Source organism: Gavialis gangeticus, unplaced genomic scaffold (assembly GCF_001723915.1).
Source record: "Gavialis gangeticus isolate Ggan-Ray unplaced genomic scaffold, GavGan_comp1, whole genome shotgun sequence".
NCBI lineage: Eukaryota > Metazoa > Chordata > Crocodylia > Gavialidae > Gavialis > Gavialis gangeticus.
In genome coordinates this window covers 227,955-248,323 of record NW_017728962.1, presented here as the reverse complement: position 1 = coordinate 248,323, position 20,369 = coordinate 227,955, and the positions used below count along the sequence as shown (strand labels likewise).

At 41.5% G+C, this 20,369-nt stretch overlaps 1 protein-coding gene across 2 annotated transcripts in view; it reads left to right on the top strand.

The window, feature by feature from the left end:
- Window positions 1-20,369, top strand: part of HMCN1 (hemicentin 1) — a 451,483-nt gene that overhangs the window by 239,616 nt on the left and 191,498 nt on the right. For both annotated transcript variants that reach the window (XM_019501224.1, XM_019501215.1), the window contains exons 28-39: window positions 898-1,045; window positions 1,472-1,598; window positions 4,305-4,459; window positions 6,657-6,935; window positions 7,578-7,859; window positions 8,873-8,981; window positions 9,581-9,750; window positions 9,985-10,139; window positions 12,595-12,718; window positions 14,989-15,090; window positions 16,277-16,453; window positions 19,300-19,448. In XM_019501224.1, the coding sequence (XP_019356769.1) occupies window positions 898-1,045; window positions 1,472-1,598; window positions 4,305-4,459; window positions 6,657-6,935; window positions 7,578-7,859; window positions 8,873-8,981; window positions 9,581-9,750; window positions 9,985-10,139; window positions 12,595-12,718; window positions 14,989-15,090; window positions 16,277-16,453; window positions 19,300-19,448 (1,977 nt within the window). The remainder of the gene's footprint in view (window positions 1-897; window positions 1,046-1,471; window positions 1,599-4,304; window positions 4,460-6,656; window positions 6,936-7,577; window positions 7,860-8,872; window positions 8,982-9,580; window positions 9,751-9,984; window positions 10,140-12,594; window positions 12,719-14,988; window positions 15,091-16,276; window positions 16,454-19,299; window positions 19,449-20,369) is intronic.

Sequence of the window (20,369 nt, the reverse complement as noted above, 5' to 3'; positions counted from 1 at the left end):
TGATTTAGTGACCTGGTCGTAAAAGGCCACCAGGTTGGTCTGACAGGACCTGCCGCTGATGAACCCGTGCTGGTTGCCCCTGAGCATGCCGTTCCCTGCTGGCCCCTCCTGGATGCGTGCCAGAATAATTTTCTCGAACAGCTTGCCCAGGATCGAGGTAAGGCTGACTGGCCTGTAGTTCCCCGGGTCCTCTTTCCTCCCCTTTTTGAAGATGGGAACCACGTTGGCCCTCTTCCAGTCCTCCGGCACCTCTCCAGAGCACCATGAGTGCTCTGAGATTTTGAGCATCACCATTGTAGAACATGCCTTAACCTTCCAAAAATCAGAGACAGAAAAGGACCTTATCAAGATTCCTTCACAAACTTATCTTCACCTTCCCCCAAAACCTTATCATGTACGTAGATTTCAAAGCACTTAACAGAGGAGGAGGAATATTATGTAGCAAACTGGGCACATAAAATCAAGGTAATTTTTTTAATGTCAGACATTGGCTTGTCAAGTCAAGTATTTTGCTTATGAAAGTAGCTGACAACTGACACATCAGAGAAAATGGGGAGAAAACCACAGGCTATCCCAGACCTAAGTAGTGCTGTACATAGGGGGACAAAGCTCTGTATGAGTCCTGAGGCTAATGGGTTAAGGAAGAGATTTGGTTAGCCTTGCCTTAGTTCCCCCAATTGGAAATTATAACATATATGCAGTTCTCCAACCCTTTGTTGTAACTATGGGTAATGAACTACATGAGTGGATTGCAGGTTTTAGTATTGTAATGAAAGGGAAATTCAATAGAAGGATTTTTCTTTATGAAAAACGACCGTGTTCTTTTCAAACTTGGGCTGCAGAATTTGGCTGATGTAACTTGGACTGCATAATACTGATCTCTTGGGTTCTTTTAAGGTTATGGAAAGCAGCACTCTTCAGATTTTGCAGAATGGGAAGATACTGAAGCTCCTTAAAGCTGCTACTGATGATGCTGGACAATATTCATGCAAAGCGACTAATGTAGCAGGGAGTTCTGAGAAGCTGTTTAATGTAGATGTGCTAGGTTAGTACTGTGCTGTGCCAAACTGGCAATCTGAGGGAAACATTACATTTAAGAAACTCTTTTACTTAAGCCTTTAAAAAAAAATCCTTTCTTGTTCCATTTTAAATGCAGGATACCATCTGTTTTCACACACTAACTTTGCACTACTTGAATGCTGTCATTCTCTTGGTACATTAGATAATGTGCTGCTTTTTGTTCCTGTATTCTGTTCTTTGGTATCTTGTACATCCTTTGTTAATGAAACATAGAAAACAGGCTATAAAGTTTCTCCTGGATTATCTACTTAGGTCAATAGCACAGTCTAGAAGTGAAGGAAGGATGACACATTTGGGAAGAACAGCAGGCTGAAGCTTTGCTGCAAGTGAATGATAGGGTCATCCATGCCCATCTCTAGATCTCACTCTATCTACTGTTTCTCTTTCAAAGTTCCACCTACCATAAAAGGTGCCGACACACCCAGCGAAATTTCAGTCGTTCTCAACCGTGAAATCAGCCTGGAATGTAAAGTTAAAGGCTCCCCTTTTCCTGACATTCACTGGTTCAAAGATGGCAAGTGAGTACTTAATTTTTGTCTATGCCAGTGCTGCTTTGGTGGGACAGAGAGGGGACAGATGCATTATATAAATACCAGCAATATGCCAACAATATGCCACATCAGTTAAGGATCATGCTATTGATGCATATTGGTATAATAGGGTAAAATATGCCATCTTTCCATCCATAGGGAAAAGTCAGATTGTAAGTAATATGGCACTAGTAAAATGGATTTATAGTGGGTAAAGCCAGATAACATGTGAACCAAGACAAACACAGCCACGTCTTTGAGGTCATTTTTGTTACATTTTTGTTACATAGATTATTTTAACATTGCTCAAAGTTAAAAAGCAGTCATTTTTCCTGGAATGGCAACTTTTTTTTGTTGGTACATGTGCATGTTTTCCAGATCATGTCCTGTACAGCTGTGTGTATACAGATTTGAGATTTTATAACATTAGACTGCATGTCTCAGTTCTTTAGCTCTTCTTCCAGGAAAGCATACTGAGAAGAGGAATTTTGGCAGTATGTTAGCTACAAAACAAAAATAGGACTAGAAAAAGTCTGAAAGGTAAAATTAGTACTTAGCTGTTTAGTACAATGTAGATCTTGGCCTATGAACCTAGGTACCCTGACATGGCAATTGTTTATTATTCTTTTGCAGAGACATTTCTCCACTAAACAGAGACATTTTATCATTACTGTAGGAAGCAACATAATCTAGTTTGTAACTCTTCTGCTGGGTGCTGGTTGGCAGCAAGGGCTGGGATCAGATTTTGGGGTACCCAGTAAGATTTTGCTGTTGCTCAAGCCCCTAAGTCTGGGGTCACTGAATTTGGCTGGGGTGTCCTGCATACACAAAGCCCCTTCCTTGTAAGCAGTGTAAACACAAAGGACAGATTTTTACAGTACACAAAGGTAAGGAAAACAAAGGAAAGCACCATATGCCATTTGAAACACTATCAACTACAAGGTATAGTCTATAAGTTGCACCCTTTTTGGGAAGATTCCCCCTTGCGCAGGCAGTCTGGGACTGGAGGCTGGGAAGAGGGGGGTGGAATTCATACCTGCCAACTCAGTAAACTGGAGAGTTCAGTGAGCTGCACCTTGGGTTTGTTGCATTTGGGGAGCAGCTAGAGAGTGTAGGTCCTTCTGTGAAGCAAGGGGCCCCTCATTGCTCCCTGGGAAGTTGCAGAGCACTGATTTCTGCTTCCACATGGTGGCTTTGAAGAGGTAACTTGTGGCTTCAGTCAGTGTACCGCCCCCCCACAAAATGCCTAGTCCCAATCACTAGCTCTGATGGGGCAGAAAACTGCAAAAGAGCTCAAAGAAGGGCCAGGCCTCTCCTGCACTGGTCATGAACTACAGCTAGTGCCCAGCCATACTGCTTGGGTACTAAAAGCTACAAAAGCAACAGATTGTGCTAGGTCTCAACCCTGGCCCAAAACATGCCGGCGAACATACAGATGGAGTTCAGCCATATAGCTAGGCTGAGACAAAAGAAATTGCAACAGCAAGAAAATGTGCCAAATCTGCCAGAAACTGCCAGTAAGCCTGCCAGGCTCCTATCCCGGTCAGTGTGCTCCACGGATTAATACCACACAATATTATCCCACTCAAAACCCAGGGAAAAGGGGAATAAACGGAGTCTCAAACTCTGAGACAGACTTTACCTTAGATTTCCCCTTCACATAGCTCCAACTTGCTTCTCCAGTAAAGGAGGAGGGGAGACCCCCCATAGGAAGCAGTTCTCTGCAGCAGCAGCCTCTGTAGCCCCAAAGAGAGAGGTCCAAGCCTCAGATGAGAGATTCTTGTATACCTTAGTATGACATCACCCCATGTATCCAGTCACAGGTTGCCAGGCCTCCAGCCTTTCTCGCAACCAATTAATTAAAAAAACCCCCAAAATGCTCCCCAGTTCAGCCAATCAGGCTAGGGATTTGATCCGCCCTTGCCCACATGACTTTCTGGTTTCATCACACAGCAAATCACCAAGCCAGAAGAGAGCAGACCAGATACTTAAATACAACACATATAGAAGACATGATTATATACAACAAATATGAGAAAAAAACAGAATTATATTTAAACTAAAACATAATACTTAGCAACACAAAAACTAGAACATACTTTGCAGGACAGAATGGCTTGTACATTTTGTGCATATGTTACAAGTAATTGGTAGAAGGGACTAGGAAGGGGGAGATCTAAGGCCATGTCTCTGTTGTAAATGTTCCTGAGCTAGCCACGAGCAGTGTAACTGTGGCAGCGCGCAACTCAGCATAGGCTGCAAAACTTGCCTGAGAACCTGAGGAGCTACTTGAGTCATCCCACTCTGAACCAACAGAAGGTTTCCATGTCCATACTGGTACTGGTAGCCAGGCTACATAGTTGAATGCTGGCTTGGGTATGTCTACACAATCTGCATTCATCTCAGTACCTGCAGTGTGCACATATCCTTAGTTTGTGCCTGGCTTTGCCACCTAGTGATGTGCTGTGTGACTTTGCTGAAGTGACTCTGTCCTTCAGTTTCTTCTGTAAGATGGATATAACAACAGTAGTTAGCCACCTCTGAATAGCAACATATTACTACTAGTTATTAGTTAGTGCAATTATTTTACATACTTTGTCATTATTTGAACTTATGTTTTACTATTCCACCAGAATGCTGGTGGGGATGTGGAGGACCTCATCTGATGAAATAAAATAATCTCTTTTTATTCAGGCCTCTGTTTTTGGGAGATCCTAACGTTGAGCTTGTGGACAGAGGCCAAATTCTGCGCATAAGGAGTGCCCGAAGAATTGACAAAGGACGCTACCAGTGCAGTGTGGCCAATAGTGCAGGCAAACAAGTCAAGGAGGTCAAGTTGATCATCCATGGTACATTAAAAGAATGCCTGAGCCCTTAAGGTCCTTTTGGGACTACTTATATGTGTAATATTGAACATGTGCATAGAAGAATTGGGTCTAAGTCCCCTATGCATATATTTTCTTGTTTGCAACCTTTGGAGGGCAGTTTTAGAGCGGTTTCGTAAACCTGAAGTTATCAGATCTTTTTAAAAGTTAATACTGACTGGAACATTTTATCATTAACTTTGTTCTGTGGATCTTTTCTTCTGTTTTTAGGACAGAAAAACGAGTTAAAGTTTTCAGCAGAGAAAATCATGCTGCCACTATATCTTATGTCAGTGTAGGTCAAGAGTAAGTCCATTCAAACCAGTAGAGTTATACCAGTTTAAATTGGTCTGAGATGATAATTAGATCCAAACTGTCCTGAGATGTACACATTTCCACCTCAGTTAGTGTTAATGGTCATATCACCATTGACTTGCAGGCTGATTACCACCGACTGAGGGTCTGGACAAGAGGGGACAGTTACATTAATATTCTTTTAAAATTTCTGATAAGGTCTATAGCACACTAAGATTATTTATTGCTTTTTAAAAAAAGAACAGCATTTCTCTTTTAGAGTAATAGGTACAAGCCTACCAAAAACAATTCAAACACTTAAATGAGATAAGTTTAGGTAGAGGCAGTGGGGTGTTTTTTGGATGGAAGAACATGGTGCTTTATGGTGCTCAGTAGACAAGAAAAGGGCAGCATGAGTGAAGGCCCAGTCAAGCCTTGGTGTGAAGTGTAATAGGGAAAAATGAAAGCAGAGATACAAGTCAGAGCAAAACTATGTTGCATCTAGAAGAATAGTCCTGAGAGCTTAAATGTAACAAATGGGAGAGACAGAAGAACAGTGATATTTTGGCAAAAATGCTCAGAGGTGTCATTCATAACCATAGTCAGGATGGTGTCAGTGGAAAGGAAAGGGTACAGGACAGGCTGGAAGAGCTGGAAGACAAAGCTGGGAAATGTGAATAGACAGTACAGTCAAGTCATTTCAAATGAAGAAGTAAAGTAGCCAGTAGTTAGAGAGGTGAGGGGTATAGCTTGTTAATTTTACATAGTAGGACCTGGCTGTACAGAAAGATGCTCAGAGAAAGAATATAGGACATAGACTTACTTCCCATTGGATGATTACTTTCTTTGCTTTCTAGACCTGTTGCTGAATGCAGTTGGTGGTTTCTCAGGACAAAACATCAAAACTATTCTTGATTTTTCTGTGTGTAGATCCACTTGCTGTTAGCTATGTATGTCAGTGTTGTTTCATTTCTGTATGTTTTTGCACATATTATAGGTTGATAAATTATTTAGCCAGGATAACACTCTGGCATAATTTGGTATGCTGGAATACGCATCTTATTTGTTTGAATCTCTTGTCTTACAGTGTCTTTCCCCTTCTTTTATATCTCTCTGCTGTTGCTTTTAAGTAACCTCCCATGGAAGTCTGTGGAATGAATATTAGGATTCATCATGTATGTTTGGCAGCAGAGGAGTTAATGCTTCTGCCACATGTGCTTTGTACTTCCAACAGTAATAAGCAGTTAATTTAGTTTTTGCCAATTGCAGTGTATTTTTTTATTACTTTCAGAGAGATTTATGAACTCTTTATATTGGCTAATTTACACAAAAGCTTGCTTGCTAGAAAAGGTCTAAGTGCTGTTGCTCAGGGAACAAAGAGAGTAACTTTGGGTCAAGAGTGCCAAAAATAGGAGTCTAAAGCTAGACTTCTGAGTTCACATTTAGTTTCACAAGTCAGTGATTTTATTTTCAGAAGTGCTGAGTATCCAGAAATCCCACCAAAATCAGTAGGAGTTCTTGGATACTTAGTACATCTGAAAACCATGTTACTGTCCTCCAAAGTGGTATCAGGAGAATGGGGAGTATAGGGATTGCTCCATCCTAACCCATCAAGAGCAGAATCAAGTCCTTTTGGGGGAAAATCATCAAATGTCGTCAGCTAGACCTTTGCTGTCACAGCCTTCAGCATACCATAGCTGCTTCCACTGACAATGTATAAGTGCGCCAAAGAATGTTTTGGGGAGATGGAGGCAGGTAAGGTCTTAGCCAAAAGTCTGATTCTTCCAAAAGTTAATGTGTAACTCATGTAAATGTGCACAAATTTGCTGATACACAGGCTTCTACACTAAGGTTTTAATGCCGCTGGTTTTTTTGTTTTTTTAAATAGTCCCACCTACTATTAAAGGAGGAAATACCACCACTGAAATATCAACACTGATCAACAGCTTAATAAAGCTGGAATGTGAAACCAGAGGGATCCCTGTCCCTGCCATTACATGGTATAAAGATGGACATCCCATTATTTCAAGCCCACAAGCTCTTTATGTGGACAGGGGTCAGTTTCTTCAGATTCCTCAGGCTCAAGTCTCAGATTCTGCAAAGTACACCTGCCACGTGGCCAACATTGCTGGAACCTCTGAAAAAGTATATGAAGTTGATGTCTACGGTAAGGAGTTTAATTAACATACTTGTTCACCATCCTGTGAAACATGCTTATCCAAAAGGTGCTGTCACGCAGGTTTTGCAGTGGCCCCCAAGAACTTCTTATAGTTGATTGCTGCAAGTTTTGGCATACATTAGCAAGGCATCATAGAAAAGCTCTCACTGTCACATCCTGTGCTATATATTTTTATGTGGCAATGAAAAAGGCTTTTGTTATCAGGCCCATCTGTTAGTACTGCTGATTAGCAGCAAATATTAAAATTACATTCCCTCCACAAATACTTTTTCTCTTCATCTCTTGCAGACACAACGGACTTCTCAACATTTAGCTATGAAAACTATTTTTCTGACTAAATTCTCTGACTTGAAACATTAACATTCTGTTCTCCCACCTCAAAACCTTCTAGATATGCTCTTTTTCTTCAATGGTGAATGGCCAGCTAAGGCATTTGGCCGTTAAATTGTTAGCTGATCTTTATTGTTCTTTTGTTTTGGTCTGTTCTGGCATAACATTTCTCACATGAAATTATACGTGACATAACTCTGTGTAGAGCCAGAGTGGGTGGAGAGGAACTAACCCATTTGCTGTTAATACATTTTCTGGCTGCAAAATTAATTACTTGCAAAATACTTTTTCCTTCCCCAGTTCCTCCTGTTATTGAGGGTGACTCTGACACTATCCAGAACAAGCAGGTAGTTGCTGGCAATTCATTGACATTGGAATGTAAAGCTGCTGGCAACCCCCCACCTCTTCTTACCTGGTTAAAAGATGGAGTGCCTGTGAAAGCAAGTGAAAACCTCCGCATTCTGTCCAGGGGGAAGAAGCTGGAGATCTTGGATGCTGCAGAGACTGACCATGGCCAGTATGTCTGTGTGGCCACAAGCATAGCAGGAGAAAAAAAAATGAAATATGATGTTGAAATCTTAGGTGTGTGAACAGTGCAGCGTTTTTTTTCTCAAGTTCATAGTAGAATTAGATATATATATATTTGCTAGTGTCACAGAATTACATTTTAGTGAGTCAACTGCATATTTAATCAAGCCTATCCACTGCACATTTTCCCTGTCCAATTGGACAGGCTGAAGGTTGTTGCTTTCGCATGATTTCTTGGACAGTTTTCCTGAACAAGATAAGAAGCATCCCTTTGAAGGACACAAAGAAGTTTTCCAAAACTGCTTTACCATCAGGAAGAGAAGAAAATTATAGCTGCAAAACAAATCATTCAAAAACAAGTCAGATAATTCTCTGATTTTGTTTTAGGCTGTCTCTAAATTTTTGGTTTCATTATGCAAATTCTGAACTCTGCCTTTGAAAATTGTTTATCTCCTTTCATTGAAGCCTTCACCACAATATGGATTGCAACACTGCCTCCTTGGCCCATTTCAGGATAAATTAATTGTGCAAATATTAACAGCTTGCCCCAAAATAGAACAGGTACTTATAGAGATATTATTTTAAAGGCTAAGTTAGGCTGTGTAAGTATAACTATTCACTTAACTGTCCCATCAAAGGAGAGTCTTGGGAGCTACTGGGCATACAAATGCAATTTGCTTGTTTTATTGTTATTGGTGTAGCTGAAATGCTTTGTAGGTCAATGAATGAGATGGGCTGATACCTAGTCCTCTTCTCTAGCCCTCCTCAGGAGAGGGTGGTAGAAGTGATGGACATTGCAAGGGAGACAGAGACAGAAGTTCTTCCCCTTTGCGCAGAGGAGCAGGACATAATCTTGCCCTAGATAAGTAAAGCAACATAAAAGAAGGACAAGAGCAATGAGTTTCACAACCTTGTTGGTGTTCCCTTTATGCAAGGGGCAGCTTCACATGTTGAACCAAAGTCCTGAAGTAGATGCCCAGATGTTTTTAAATATGTGATTTAATATAAAAAATCACATTATTTCTGATGTTAAAACATTCCTTTTGTTGCTGTTCTTTCATTTTTAGTCCCACCACATGTGGAAGGGGAAGAAGAACATTCGGATTACATTGTGATTCTTCATAGCCCTCTGGAGCTAGATTGTCTGGCAACGGGAACACCATCACCAACTATCATGTAAGAGGGGTTTGGTATATTGGTTAAAAAGTCCATGACTTGCTTGCTTAAGCTTGCAGGTTATTGTTATGTTCTGACTATGCCATTTGGGTTCACAGTAAGACACAGTGGATGAAATCTTGGCTCCACTGAAGGGCAGTCACAAAACTTAATTCAGAAGGATTATGATTCACTTGTGTATTATTTTTTTTTGATAATACAAAACTGCACGTGTCATGGATCAGAATGAATAAGAAGTGGCAAAAGTCTGTTTCATGACCTGCTAATGTCACCCATTCAGAATAGCTATGACCCCTCCTCCCTGGAGACTTTCCCTCCACTGCGTTCCACCCTCTTTTTTCTAGCAACCTTCTTCCTTAGAGACTCTCTCAATGCCGCCTCTTTTCTTATCCTTTCTTTGGTGCCTGCTTCTTCATTCTCCCTTTCTTGGTGCCTCATTTCAAGACCTGGGTACTCCAAAGAGCAGTTTTGCATATACTATTTCTAGAAAGGTTGTTTTTTATACACCATTATTTTCTACTTCATAGACACTTGCCTTAGAACAGCCTTCTACTTTAAACAAAATAGACAACTAAGATTTTTTTCTTTCTCCTTGGTAGGTGGTTGAAAGACGGTCACCCAATTGAAGAGGGAGATGACTATAAGATCCTATTAAATGGACGCAAACTTCTCATTTCTCGGGCTCAAGTGTCAGACACAGGCCGCTATAAGTGTGTGGCAACAAACACAGCAGGGGATCATGAAAGGGAATTTGATGTTACAGTGCATGGTATGTTATTCAGAGGACACGAGCAACAGATTGTCTTTGTTTTACAATGATGTATATGAACATTAGCAGGAGGGTACCATAGGTTATACAAAACATAACTTTTTTATACACCACTGATATATTGGAGATAACAGAAGAATTGGAATAACCAGAGCTTTCTATATTTGTGAGATTGTATTGAGCATGCATTGAATATATTTGAACAGTGGTTTATCTTTGTCTTGTTTCTTGCAGTTCCTCCAACAATCAAATCTACTGGGTCTTCTGAGAGATTCGTGGTGATATACAAGCCCACAACATTGCAGTGCATAGCCAATGGCATTCCCAGCCCTTCCATCACATGGTTAAAAGATGGCCAGCCAGTAAATACAGCCAGAGGAAACATTCGAGTAAGTACAACATTTTTATGGCATGCCTAACCTGAAAATAGCTTAAGTACATGCACACACACGGGCACACACACATATGTTAGTTCTTTTTCATCTTTTTTCTCTCATTTTGGATGGGGTGAACATGCTAAAGATGTGCACTGGACATCAGCAGGGGTTTTGTCTGACAAAGGATTTCAGAATCTGACTTGTAATGCTGAGAGAGTGAATCCTATTAGAAATCCCTATCCTCTGTTTGCAGTAAGCCTGGTATATAGATTCTATATTCAGGCCTTTCACTTGTGCCTAATTCTCAGAGACTAGTCAATCTTGGTAGTTACCAGGGAGCTTTATATATTCACTTACTGGAGGCAGGATTAACAGCATTTACATTTTCGTTTGTCAGCACCACATCTGCATCAAGCATTGAAATGTTTTCTTCTCTTTCTTGGCTTCTGAGAACCTCTTGGTAGACATCCTTTCACTTTGGAGTGATGAGTGTAGGTCTTTAAAAAGGCTAACCTGTTGCAATTCAGTACCTCTCCTCCTGGCTCCCCAGAGCTGCCTAGCACTCACCAGCCACAGGGCTTTAGACTACACTGATCTTTGGGTTAAGCTACCACACTACAATTTAGGGACTCCAACCTTTCAGAATAGGCATCTTGTGTTTTTCTGGTGCTCTACAGAGCATCCCTGAGCTAACTCTGCATATGCTAGTTCTGGAACTGGAAGCAGTCTAGACTTGCTAGCTCAGCATACTGATGAGCCTGATATCTAAGCAGAGCTAATTAGCCAAGGCATTTCTTGATCTGCAACAAACTTAGGCTGTCTCTCTGTATAGTGTTGCCTTATGCTGTGGTAGCAAAGTATCTGCTGAAGTAAGCCATGCCTTACGAAAGTGTATGTATTGCTGATTAAGTTAGTCTGTATATTTAAAATCTAACTTGCCTTCTGCTTACCTTCAGACTAAAATGGCTAACTACTTTTTTTGTGCCATATTAACATCACCTTTTGTACATTTGTGAGGTACTTGTTCTATTCAGTGTAAATCTATACTCTATGGCCCCTGGTACATGTTCATTTAATGGTACAATAGGATCCTCAATTCCAACAATTGTGCTTCTGGCTATGCCACATTAGGGCTGTGCAAAGCTTTGGGTGCTGATTCAATTCGAAGGAGATTTGGCCTGATTCCATGGCCAAATCTCTGAATCTGAATCAAATCAGGAGACCAATAAAAAGGTCTGAGTTGATTTTAAGCTGTCCGAATCAATTCAGAGAGCTTTGGAGATTTGGGAAGTCCCTGCTCGCTGCCACAGGGAGCTGGACCCAGATTCGGTGCTGGTAAGTAGGGCGTGGGGGAGAGGGGGCTGGAGGAGGGGGAGGGGACCATGGGGGCACCCCCACTAGGCCCCATCCCCTGCCTGCTCCCCCAGCTCCACCGAACACCCCATCACCTGCTCTCCCAGCCCCCACCATGGCTGCCCTGCCCTCCCCAGCTCCTGGCTCTTTGAAAGAAAAAATAATAAAAGCCCCCATTCACCAGCTGCTGCCATGTGGGGGGGTGATCCTTGCTGCTTCCCACTGCTCCTCACTGTGTGGAGGCTTTGCCATGAGCCCCCTGACCCTTGCCTGCTCTCCCAGACCCCCCTCCCCCTCCCATGGCTGCCTCGCCTGCCCCAGCATCCGGTTCTTAAAAAAAAAATAAAAAGACAAAAAAGAAAATCCCATACTCACTGGCTGCAGCAGCCTCAGGGCTTCTGGGGGCTCATGGCAGAACCCCTCTGACAGTGCAGGCAGTGAGGAAAGGTGGGGATCACCCCCCTCCTGGCAGAAGCTGGTGAGTTCGGGCGTTTTTTTTTTTTTAAGAGCCAGGACCTGGGCCTGGGCAAGGCAGTCATTGACAGGGCTGGGAGAATAGGTGGGAGATGGGGCTGATTCAGAGATTCGGCCAATTCAGCAAATTGATTTGGGATGGTGATCTGAATTACTGAATCACTCTCCCATGAATTGGCTGAATCCGAAGCGAATACTAGCTGCTTCGCATAGGCCCATGCCACATATGTATACCAGAATGTGCAATTTTGGAATTGGTCAGTGAGAGCCCTGGCCCAGCTGATGTAGTCCTCTTGACTAGACACCCTGAATACTCTGCTGTCTCCCTGCTGCTGCACAGGAGCTTTCAACTTAACCCTGCATCACGAGTCATGACAGGGATTCTGCCACACGTTCAATTTAAGGTATGATGGAAATCAATCAAAAAAATATTGCATACATGTTATGGAATATTTTCTGTGTTTTTTCCCATTTTGTCATGCTTTTAATTGCCTGAATGTGTGATCAGGTTATTATTTAAAACACAGTAACAGGTTAATTGTACCTTAAGTGTAACATCTGCCTAAGGCCTATTGTTAATCTTAGCAGCTGTATCTGGAATCCTGCTGTAAAACTGTTCTCTGCTTTGTGTTAATGGCAGCTGGAGTCTTCAAGCCGCATTCTGCAAATTGCCAAAGCCCTGCTGGAAGACGCAGGCAAATACACTTGTGTGGCAACAAACGCTGCAGGAGAAGCCCAGCAGCACATTCGCCTTCATGTGCACGGTAATGAAACTTCTGCTTCTTATTAAAGGCTTAAATGGACTGTTTGAAGGCAACTTTTGTTTATTTGTCTCATTTCTTTCTGTCCCAAACACGTTCAGAATTGCTCTTTTCATTTCCAGCTCTTTCATTATCTTCAGAGACCCACTTCCATTTCTTTCCTCTTTCCCAATTGCTCAGCTTTTGTTTCAAATACTTACCACATACCTATGACAAACAGGTATGCAGCTCAGCCTCTGTAGCTCCAAGATTTTGCCTCAGCTGGCACCAATGGTACAGACAGAAGTTACATTTGTCATGAAATCGGCCCCTCAAAGCACTCTAAAGCTATGCTGTGTCACATGTGCATGGCTGCAGAGTGTTTTAAAAGTGGCCGATTGCATGACAAATTAACCCTCATCAAATGAGGGATCAGATGAAGGCGCTCCACTTTGGAGTGCCTTAGGGAACTCATGTTCCCTAAAGTTAATTTGTCATGCAGCCAGGGCTGAGCTGATGTAGCCCAGACCTGCCCCTGGGTCTGCTTTCAGGAAGGGAAGGGAAAAAGTGCAAGGGGAGCGAGCTTTGGGCTGGAGTTTGCCCAACCTGATCTGGAAGGGGAGGGAGGATTAGAGCCCCCCATCCCTCTCCCCATAGTGCAGGTCTACCAAACCCTAGCCTGCAGCTCACTTCCCCTCTCCTCTCCCCCTTCCCTTCCTGCAGATAGCACTGGAGCTGGGAGGGAGGGACAGTACAGGCAGGCTTAATCTCCCCCGCAACCCAACAGGTGAACATCTCTCAGGTTGGGGAGAGGGGGAGGAGGGCTCTGTAACTCATGGTGTTTTATGATAATGGGGGCCTGCATATCTGTCAGCACCTCAGATGTTCAGGAATGAGCATGTCCTTCCTCATAGGCATAACAGGGCAACTCTGTGCTCTGATCAGCAGCAGTGTCCAGGGCAGTGGTGACTGCTGGGTTGCTATTTTTGGGGCCTTGTTGCTCAAGTGGGCATCTGGGCTGCTAACCTAATCACCCCTTTGTCTCCCCCACCTTAATTATCCTACTGTGTTTCCTGTAAACTATCACCCTCTTCACTTTCACTGGCATCCTAGAGAGGCCACACACATGACAGCTTCATTGAGAGAAGCCTCCAAGGCATAAGGAAGTAAGCTATGTTCCTGGACCAGGAAACAATGCCTCACCATTGGCTTTACTGATTTGATCCAAACCTTATGAGCATTCCTTGTGAGCTGGCAATGGGGAATGTTTTCTTTGATGAAGGGGGGTAGGGGGGATGGTGTCATGCTAGGTTACTTTATTCTTTCAAACTGCTGGAAGAGATTTTTAGTTTCCTGATGAACCAATATAAAAATAAATAAGAAAGCTTAGGGGTTGTTTGATGTTAATTTAATAAAAGTTTAACCATAATTAAAGTGTGTATGTACCTCAGAGCGTCAGCAGTATTGGCCATACTATTTTTGGACCTGAGCCAATTAAAGTGAATAAAAGTCTTAATGTTGATTTCACTGGGAGTTAGGTTGTGAAAAAGGGCGATGTAGTGTTTATTGCATCAGCTGTGTGTATTTCCAAATCAGAAATAAAAGAAAAATGTTGGTTTAAAGGGGGAGAGAACCTCTTGGGAAAGAGGAACTCCTTTTGTATTCCCAACAGCTTAATTGATGTACCCTCCTGCTTTTATCCTGACACTGGCCCACATTAAATTGATCTTTGTGTTTCATTCTGGTGGCATGATATATGTAATTGCCTGGTATCTCTTTTACCTTCTAAAACAGGGGTTTTCAAACTTTTAAAATAAGTGTACCCCCACCAGCCCCCTTTTTACTAAGTGTACCCCCCAAGGGGGGTGGCGAGCGGCCAGATGTGGAGCGGGGGGAGGGGGGATAGCAAGTGGGTGGACACTGAGCGGGGGGCAGGGAGTGGTGAGCAGCTGTATGCCGAGCATGTGCAGCATGTGGATCCACAGGTGGGTCTGTATCACATGTCTGCGCTCATCTGGACACGCCCACTGTGCCTATTCTTTTAAACAAATTCAGCTAGTTTATCCATGTAAAGAAGTGTTTTACTACTGTTCATTTGATAAGTATGTATGGCTAGAAATCTGCCAGACCCTGTAGAAGAACCCATCTGAAGGGTGTTTTACCAGTCCTCTTAACACATAAATAAGCATGTGCAGCTGATTACTTAAGGTACAATTATTGTGAATTGTGTACAGATGTTCTGCCAAGCATGTGGCTGAATTCTATTAAATCTTAATTTTTGTGTCCTTTCCCAGAACCACCCTATCTGGAAAATTCAGGGAAGATGTTAAATGAAACAGTGGTGATGAATAACCCAATCCATCTCGAATGTAAAGCATCTGGGAATCCTTTGCCAGGTACATTCCTACATCTTATGAGACATGAATCAAGTCTAACGATTTTCTTAGTCACCTTTAAGTATTTACTGAGAATAATTAAAATTTGCCATGTGAATATAAATCTCTAGTATTTAAACTAATATAACCATTTATATAGTGTACAATGGGAAACTTCAGTTGACTTGAGGTACGGTAGATGAAATTCATATTTGATTAAAGTATTAGAGATTTGTAATCCACTCTATTTTCCATTCAAATGAACAACATTTTCCCCATTGACTGTGTAGGCACCTTGTGCACCTACATCCATCTGTTTCTGTCCCTCTCCTTTGTCAAGGCACCTAAGGTTGGAGTAAATCTAGATATGGCCCTACAGCTGCTGTGAAAAGCAGATCAAAACAAATCCACTTACCTCATCTTATCAGGTAATTCTGTAGAGTGTGGGTCACTTCTACATAACTCCCTGGAATGGGTTTGGAATGGACGTGCATGGACCTGATCCAATTCCATTGAAATTCATAGGAGTCTGTAGCTAGAGGGCTCAGGGAAGCCAGGGATCCCATACAGTGTCCATGCTGGTACAGTGTAGTGGATATCCTTCACCATGCAGCGGGTAGGAGGGGCTGTGCATTACACGTATCTATGCACATGGGGAGCCTGTGTGGTATGGCTTGCGTGGCACGGCACATCTGCATAATGGGGCCACAGTGCAGCAGGAGCCAGTGTTTGGGGCATGATGGGTGGGGGAGCATGTGGCCAGTGGCCCAGGAGGTGTGTAGCCCACCTGGTGTGTGGTTGGGGGATCTGTGATCCCTGGTCACTCAGAGTTGGACATCCCTGTCCTAGGATATGGCCTAGAAAAACCACTAACAGCAACAAAACATCTCTTTTTTGCATTAGCTAAGCAATGCAAGGTTTTATTTGCAGTTGCACAACCTCTTGTGATCAACATGCAGTTCTTGCCAGAAAATCGAAGTCAGGCCCGACCATTTCTTGAATGAACAATTCACACAAAATTGAAGTGTTCTAGGAAATGAATCATTAAATTACAAAAAAAAATCTGAGTCAGTATTGAACCAGTGCCAAAACAAGGCATTAGTAAAAACCTTGCTAGTCAAAGTGGCATCTTTTGGTTAAGATGTGAAGCAGAAGTGATCAATACTTACAGACTGTGATTTTTCCATTTCTCTTATTTCACTTGCAGTTATCACCTGGTACAAAGACAGTCATCCACTCACCAGTGCCGCAGGAGTCACCTTTTTGAACAGGAGGCAAATCCTTCAGATTGATGTTGCACAGATCTCTGACACTGGCATTTATAAGTGCATGGCTTTGAATACAGCAGGAACAGCAGAGCTATTTTACAGCCTTCAGGTTCATGGTAAGTATAATATCATAGGAATCTTTGTAAGTATTGTATATTATAAACACATACTGAGGAAAAACATGTATGTGATACTTGCCTGTTCTTTTGAAGCCTTATTACATTTACTTAATAGTTTCCCTACCCATCATTAATCTTTGAAGGAGGTTGAGGAATAAAGAAAATAGAAAAACTGAAAATTGATATATCTGTCATATAAAGGTATTGACATAATTTGAAATATGAAAACTCAGTTTAAGAAATTTAATTTTGTTCAGAATGAATGAGCAGTGGAAGAAGGCCTAAGCACTACTGCTTCAGCAACTTGAAAAGGTTAGGTGTTGGTTCATTTTAGTGCTGATCATTTTGCACTCTACAGTGACTGTAGTATAGAAAGAAAAAGGCTGTTTAATAATGGAAGGGCTTTAGAGAAAAAGGTATATTTTGTCTTACAAGATGAAATGTGGGTGTTTATAGACATTTGATGCCTGGTCAGAAGCCACTTGGAGTATATGCTTCAATTGATTTCAGTTGATTCTGGATCAGGCCCCAATCCAAAATCTGTTCTCAGATACGTGATTACACATCCAGCTGTTTGGAGTGGGAGTTCATCATGCAAATTTAGAGCCAGAATATGACACAGGCTTCCATTAAGATGCACAAAGAGTATGTAGTCCCTATTAATGTTAAATAACCAATAATGACCTTGGGCAGTGTATTTCCCTGGGATTAATGACATCTGGGAGACATTGATGGCCGAGTCACAGCCAAGGGTAGTTAATCCTACCTAATCACTAATCCCCAGGATATCTTTGGAACTGAGGTCATTATTGTTGCTATAACCAAGAAATGAAAAACAGTTCCTAAGGACTTGGGGTTTTCTTTGGTGGGTGATGATGTTTCAGTTGGTATGTATAGTTCTTTCCAGGGAATTAACACCCTCTGAATTAGCTGGTTAAATCTGACACACAGGATTTCTTTCCTGTTTGATATTTGAGCATGTCCAACATTCTGCCTCCAGGTGCAGCAACACTGATTTGATCAGAGGAAGGTAAAATTTCTCCCAATGTACTTAGCAGGAAAAAAGGGAATACTTTCTGACATACATAGAGATCAATGTGCACTATGAAACAGAAGTCAGAAAGCTATTATTTAACTTTACCTAACTACAATGAAATTGTTATTTTTCAAAATTGCATTCAGTTTATAATGGAAATTATGAATGAAACTGAAGAGAGACTAGACTTCAAAGATTTCATGGCTTAAAAAGAGACCTGATGAACAACAGCAAAACTTGAGTTTAATGACTATCTTTTTGTCTAATCTATAGTCCTATAACATGACCTTTGCTGTAGTAAATGCATATCTACTTTAGTTGACTAGCATCTTATTTTATTCATATTCTGCTGCTAATAGTATTTTGGATACAGGGAACTATGGCACAAGTTATCAGCTGTTTTTGTACTAATTGTTTAGAAAACAATAAATGATTTCCATGCTTACCACAGGAGAGACTTAGAGATCTACTTGTAGGTGCCAGCTCTGTGGAATTCAAATGAGGTATACTCATATAGTTCCATTGTGCTAAGGTTTTTGTAGTTCTTTCTCACCATTATAACATTTTTGCAAATATCTAAGAACACCAGATGCTGTGGAAATCACAAGGGCAAAGTATGTACAGCTTTGTACCCTCTACCATTTCTGGGGCTTACCTATAAGTAAGCTTGGATACACTCATTCATGGTTTATTAGAAATTATGCACTAAGTATTAAATAAGTATTGAATAAATAGTTTGCATAGGCTGTGACTAGATCACAGCATTCTTTTTCTATTCCCATTTCTATTTCCTTCCCTTTTCTATTTTCCCTTTCCCTTGGCCCTTTTCCATGAAATTATAAAAGTATTAAATTTTGGTTACTGATCTGGTTCTAAGAGAGGGATAAGTCACATGCCTTCATTATACTTTCCTTATTGAGATGAGTCAAGAATTCTCCACTTCGGTGCTTTTTGCATTCAGATTTAAATTGTGTTTACTGGAGATGCTTATCCATTTGACTTTCAAGTGCTTGACATTTCAATGTTTGTAGAGAGCAAACATAAAAGGAACAGAAGGATGGGCAAGACAATTTAACAACTCAAGCAAAAACATATGTTGCTTTAACATAACTATGCAGAATTCTACTGACTATTCATTTGATATAAGCCATTTATATGGGCAGGGAAGTTTCTTTGGGTAAATCTGATATCTTTTATTAGACCAACTAAGTAGTTATAGTTATATAGGACATTTCTCGGTTGTCCTTTTAAAGACATTTTTAAGTTGAGACATTTTTTCCTCCTCCTCCTCATATAAAAGGGGAACAGGTGGATTGTATAAGAACCTGATCTGGTAAGTTTTCATGTAATTTTTTTCAAAATTGATTTATCATTTAGCTCAGTTTATTATCTGCATGAGCTCAGTTAGATTGAGACAGATTTCTAAGAGAAACATCTGTGCTTTGATACATTAGAGATATTTCACAATGCCTAAAAGCACTCCCTCAAGCTTTTACAATGCTGTGTTTAGATTTCCTATTTGTTTTCTGATTTTCACAGTGGTCGTGTAGGCTATAGACCCTGTCCACTTACCTAGCACACATCAGTAGTTTCAATACTATTATAAGATTATTTGTGTAAGTAAAGAGAGTGAGATATGGCACAGCGTGGACAAATGACAAGAACCTAGTATTTATAGCATCAGAAATCTTTCAAAATGATTTACCACCTTCCAGGGTTAGAAACACTTCCAAAAGTAAGCGGCCCATTTAATTTTGTTGTGAATTATATTCTTATATAGCTGTTTCAACTTTGTTTTCTTTTTCAGTCCCCCCATCAATTTCTGGCAGCAATGACATGGTGGCAGTGGTAGTTAATAATCTAGTGAGGTTGGAATGTGAAGCCAGAGGTATCCCTGCTCCCATTCTGACTTGGCTAAAAGATGGTAGTCCTGTTTCCAGCTTTTCTGGCCTCCAGGTATTTGATGAAAAACTGAGTGCTTGTTTTCTTTGTCTCTTGATGTGGATATTAAAAATTAGTACATTTGAATGGAAACTGCACATTACAGTGGGCATAGATGAGGAAGACAGAATCTTTCCTCTCTAGATTCAAATCTAGCCTACACTGGAATGAGTTAATGGTCCTATTGAATTGCTATTGGACAAAAGTTCACACTACCAAAGTGGGCACTTCTTAGCAACATTCTTGGCAGTCTCAGGTGTCAAGGAATGAATGGAAAAGGAAATGGAGCCATGCTAATATCCTGAAGTCAAGACTGGATAACACTGAAGAGGTATTGTGAGGTAGCCTGCACTGAACCAGCAAGTGGTTAAAACTTCTTACATGGATAAATGCAGAACAGCAATCTAGCATCTTCTAAGGTTTTTACATAGAAACAAAGAAGATAATTAAAATTAGGGAAATATGGATCATTAATACTTGCTGTTGATAAAAGATCATTGCTGTTAATGCTGTATTTACACAATTCCAAAATGAGGTTACCCCCACAATTTACCATGGGGGAAAAGCACCTCATCTTGGAATTGAGTATAAGGCAGTGATGGCAGGGGAAGGGGAGCAGGCAGCTGCTGCAGCTCTAGCTCTGGCTCCTACCTGAGGTTGAGGCTGGAGTCATTGCTGCTGCCTGCCCTCGTGCCACCCTGCTTCTCCTCCCAAGGCTTCTCCCCCTCCTCAGTACCCATCACTGCTTACCCTTGCTTCAGTGCCAGCAGACTCCATCCCCGTTTCAGCCTGAGGAATTGAGCATGACCCTAACCTGACTTGGTAGCAGTGGCAGCAGCATGGCAGCTCTAGCCCCAGTGACCAGGGGCAGGAGTCAGAAACTACTGAGTGAAGATGGGGAAAATGGAGTGTGTGTGTGTGTGTGTGGGGGGGGGG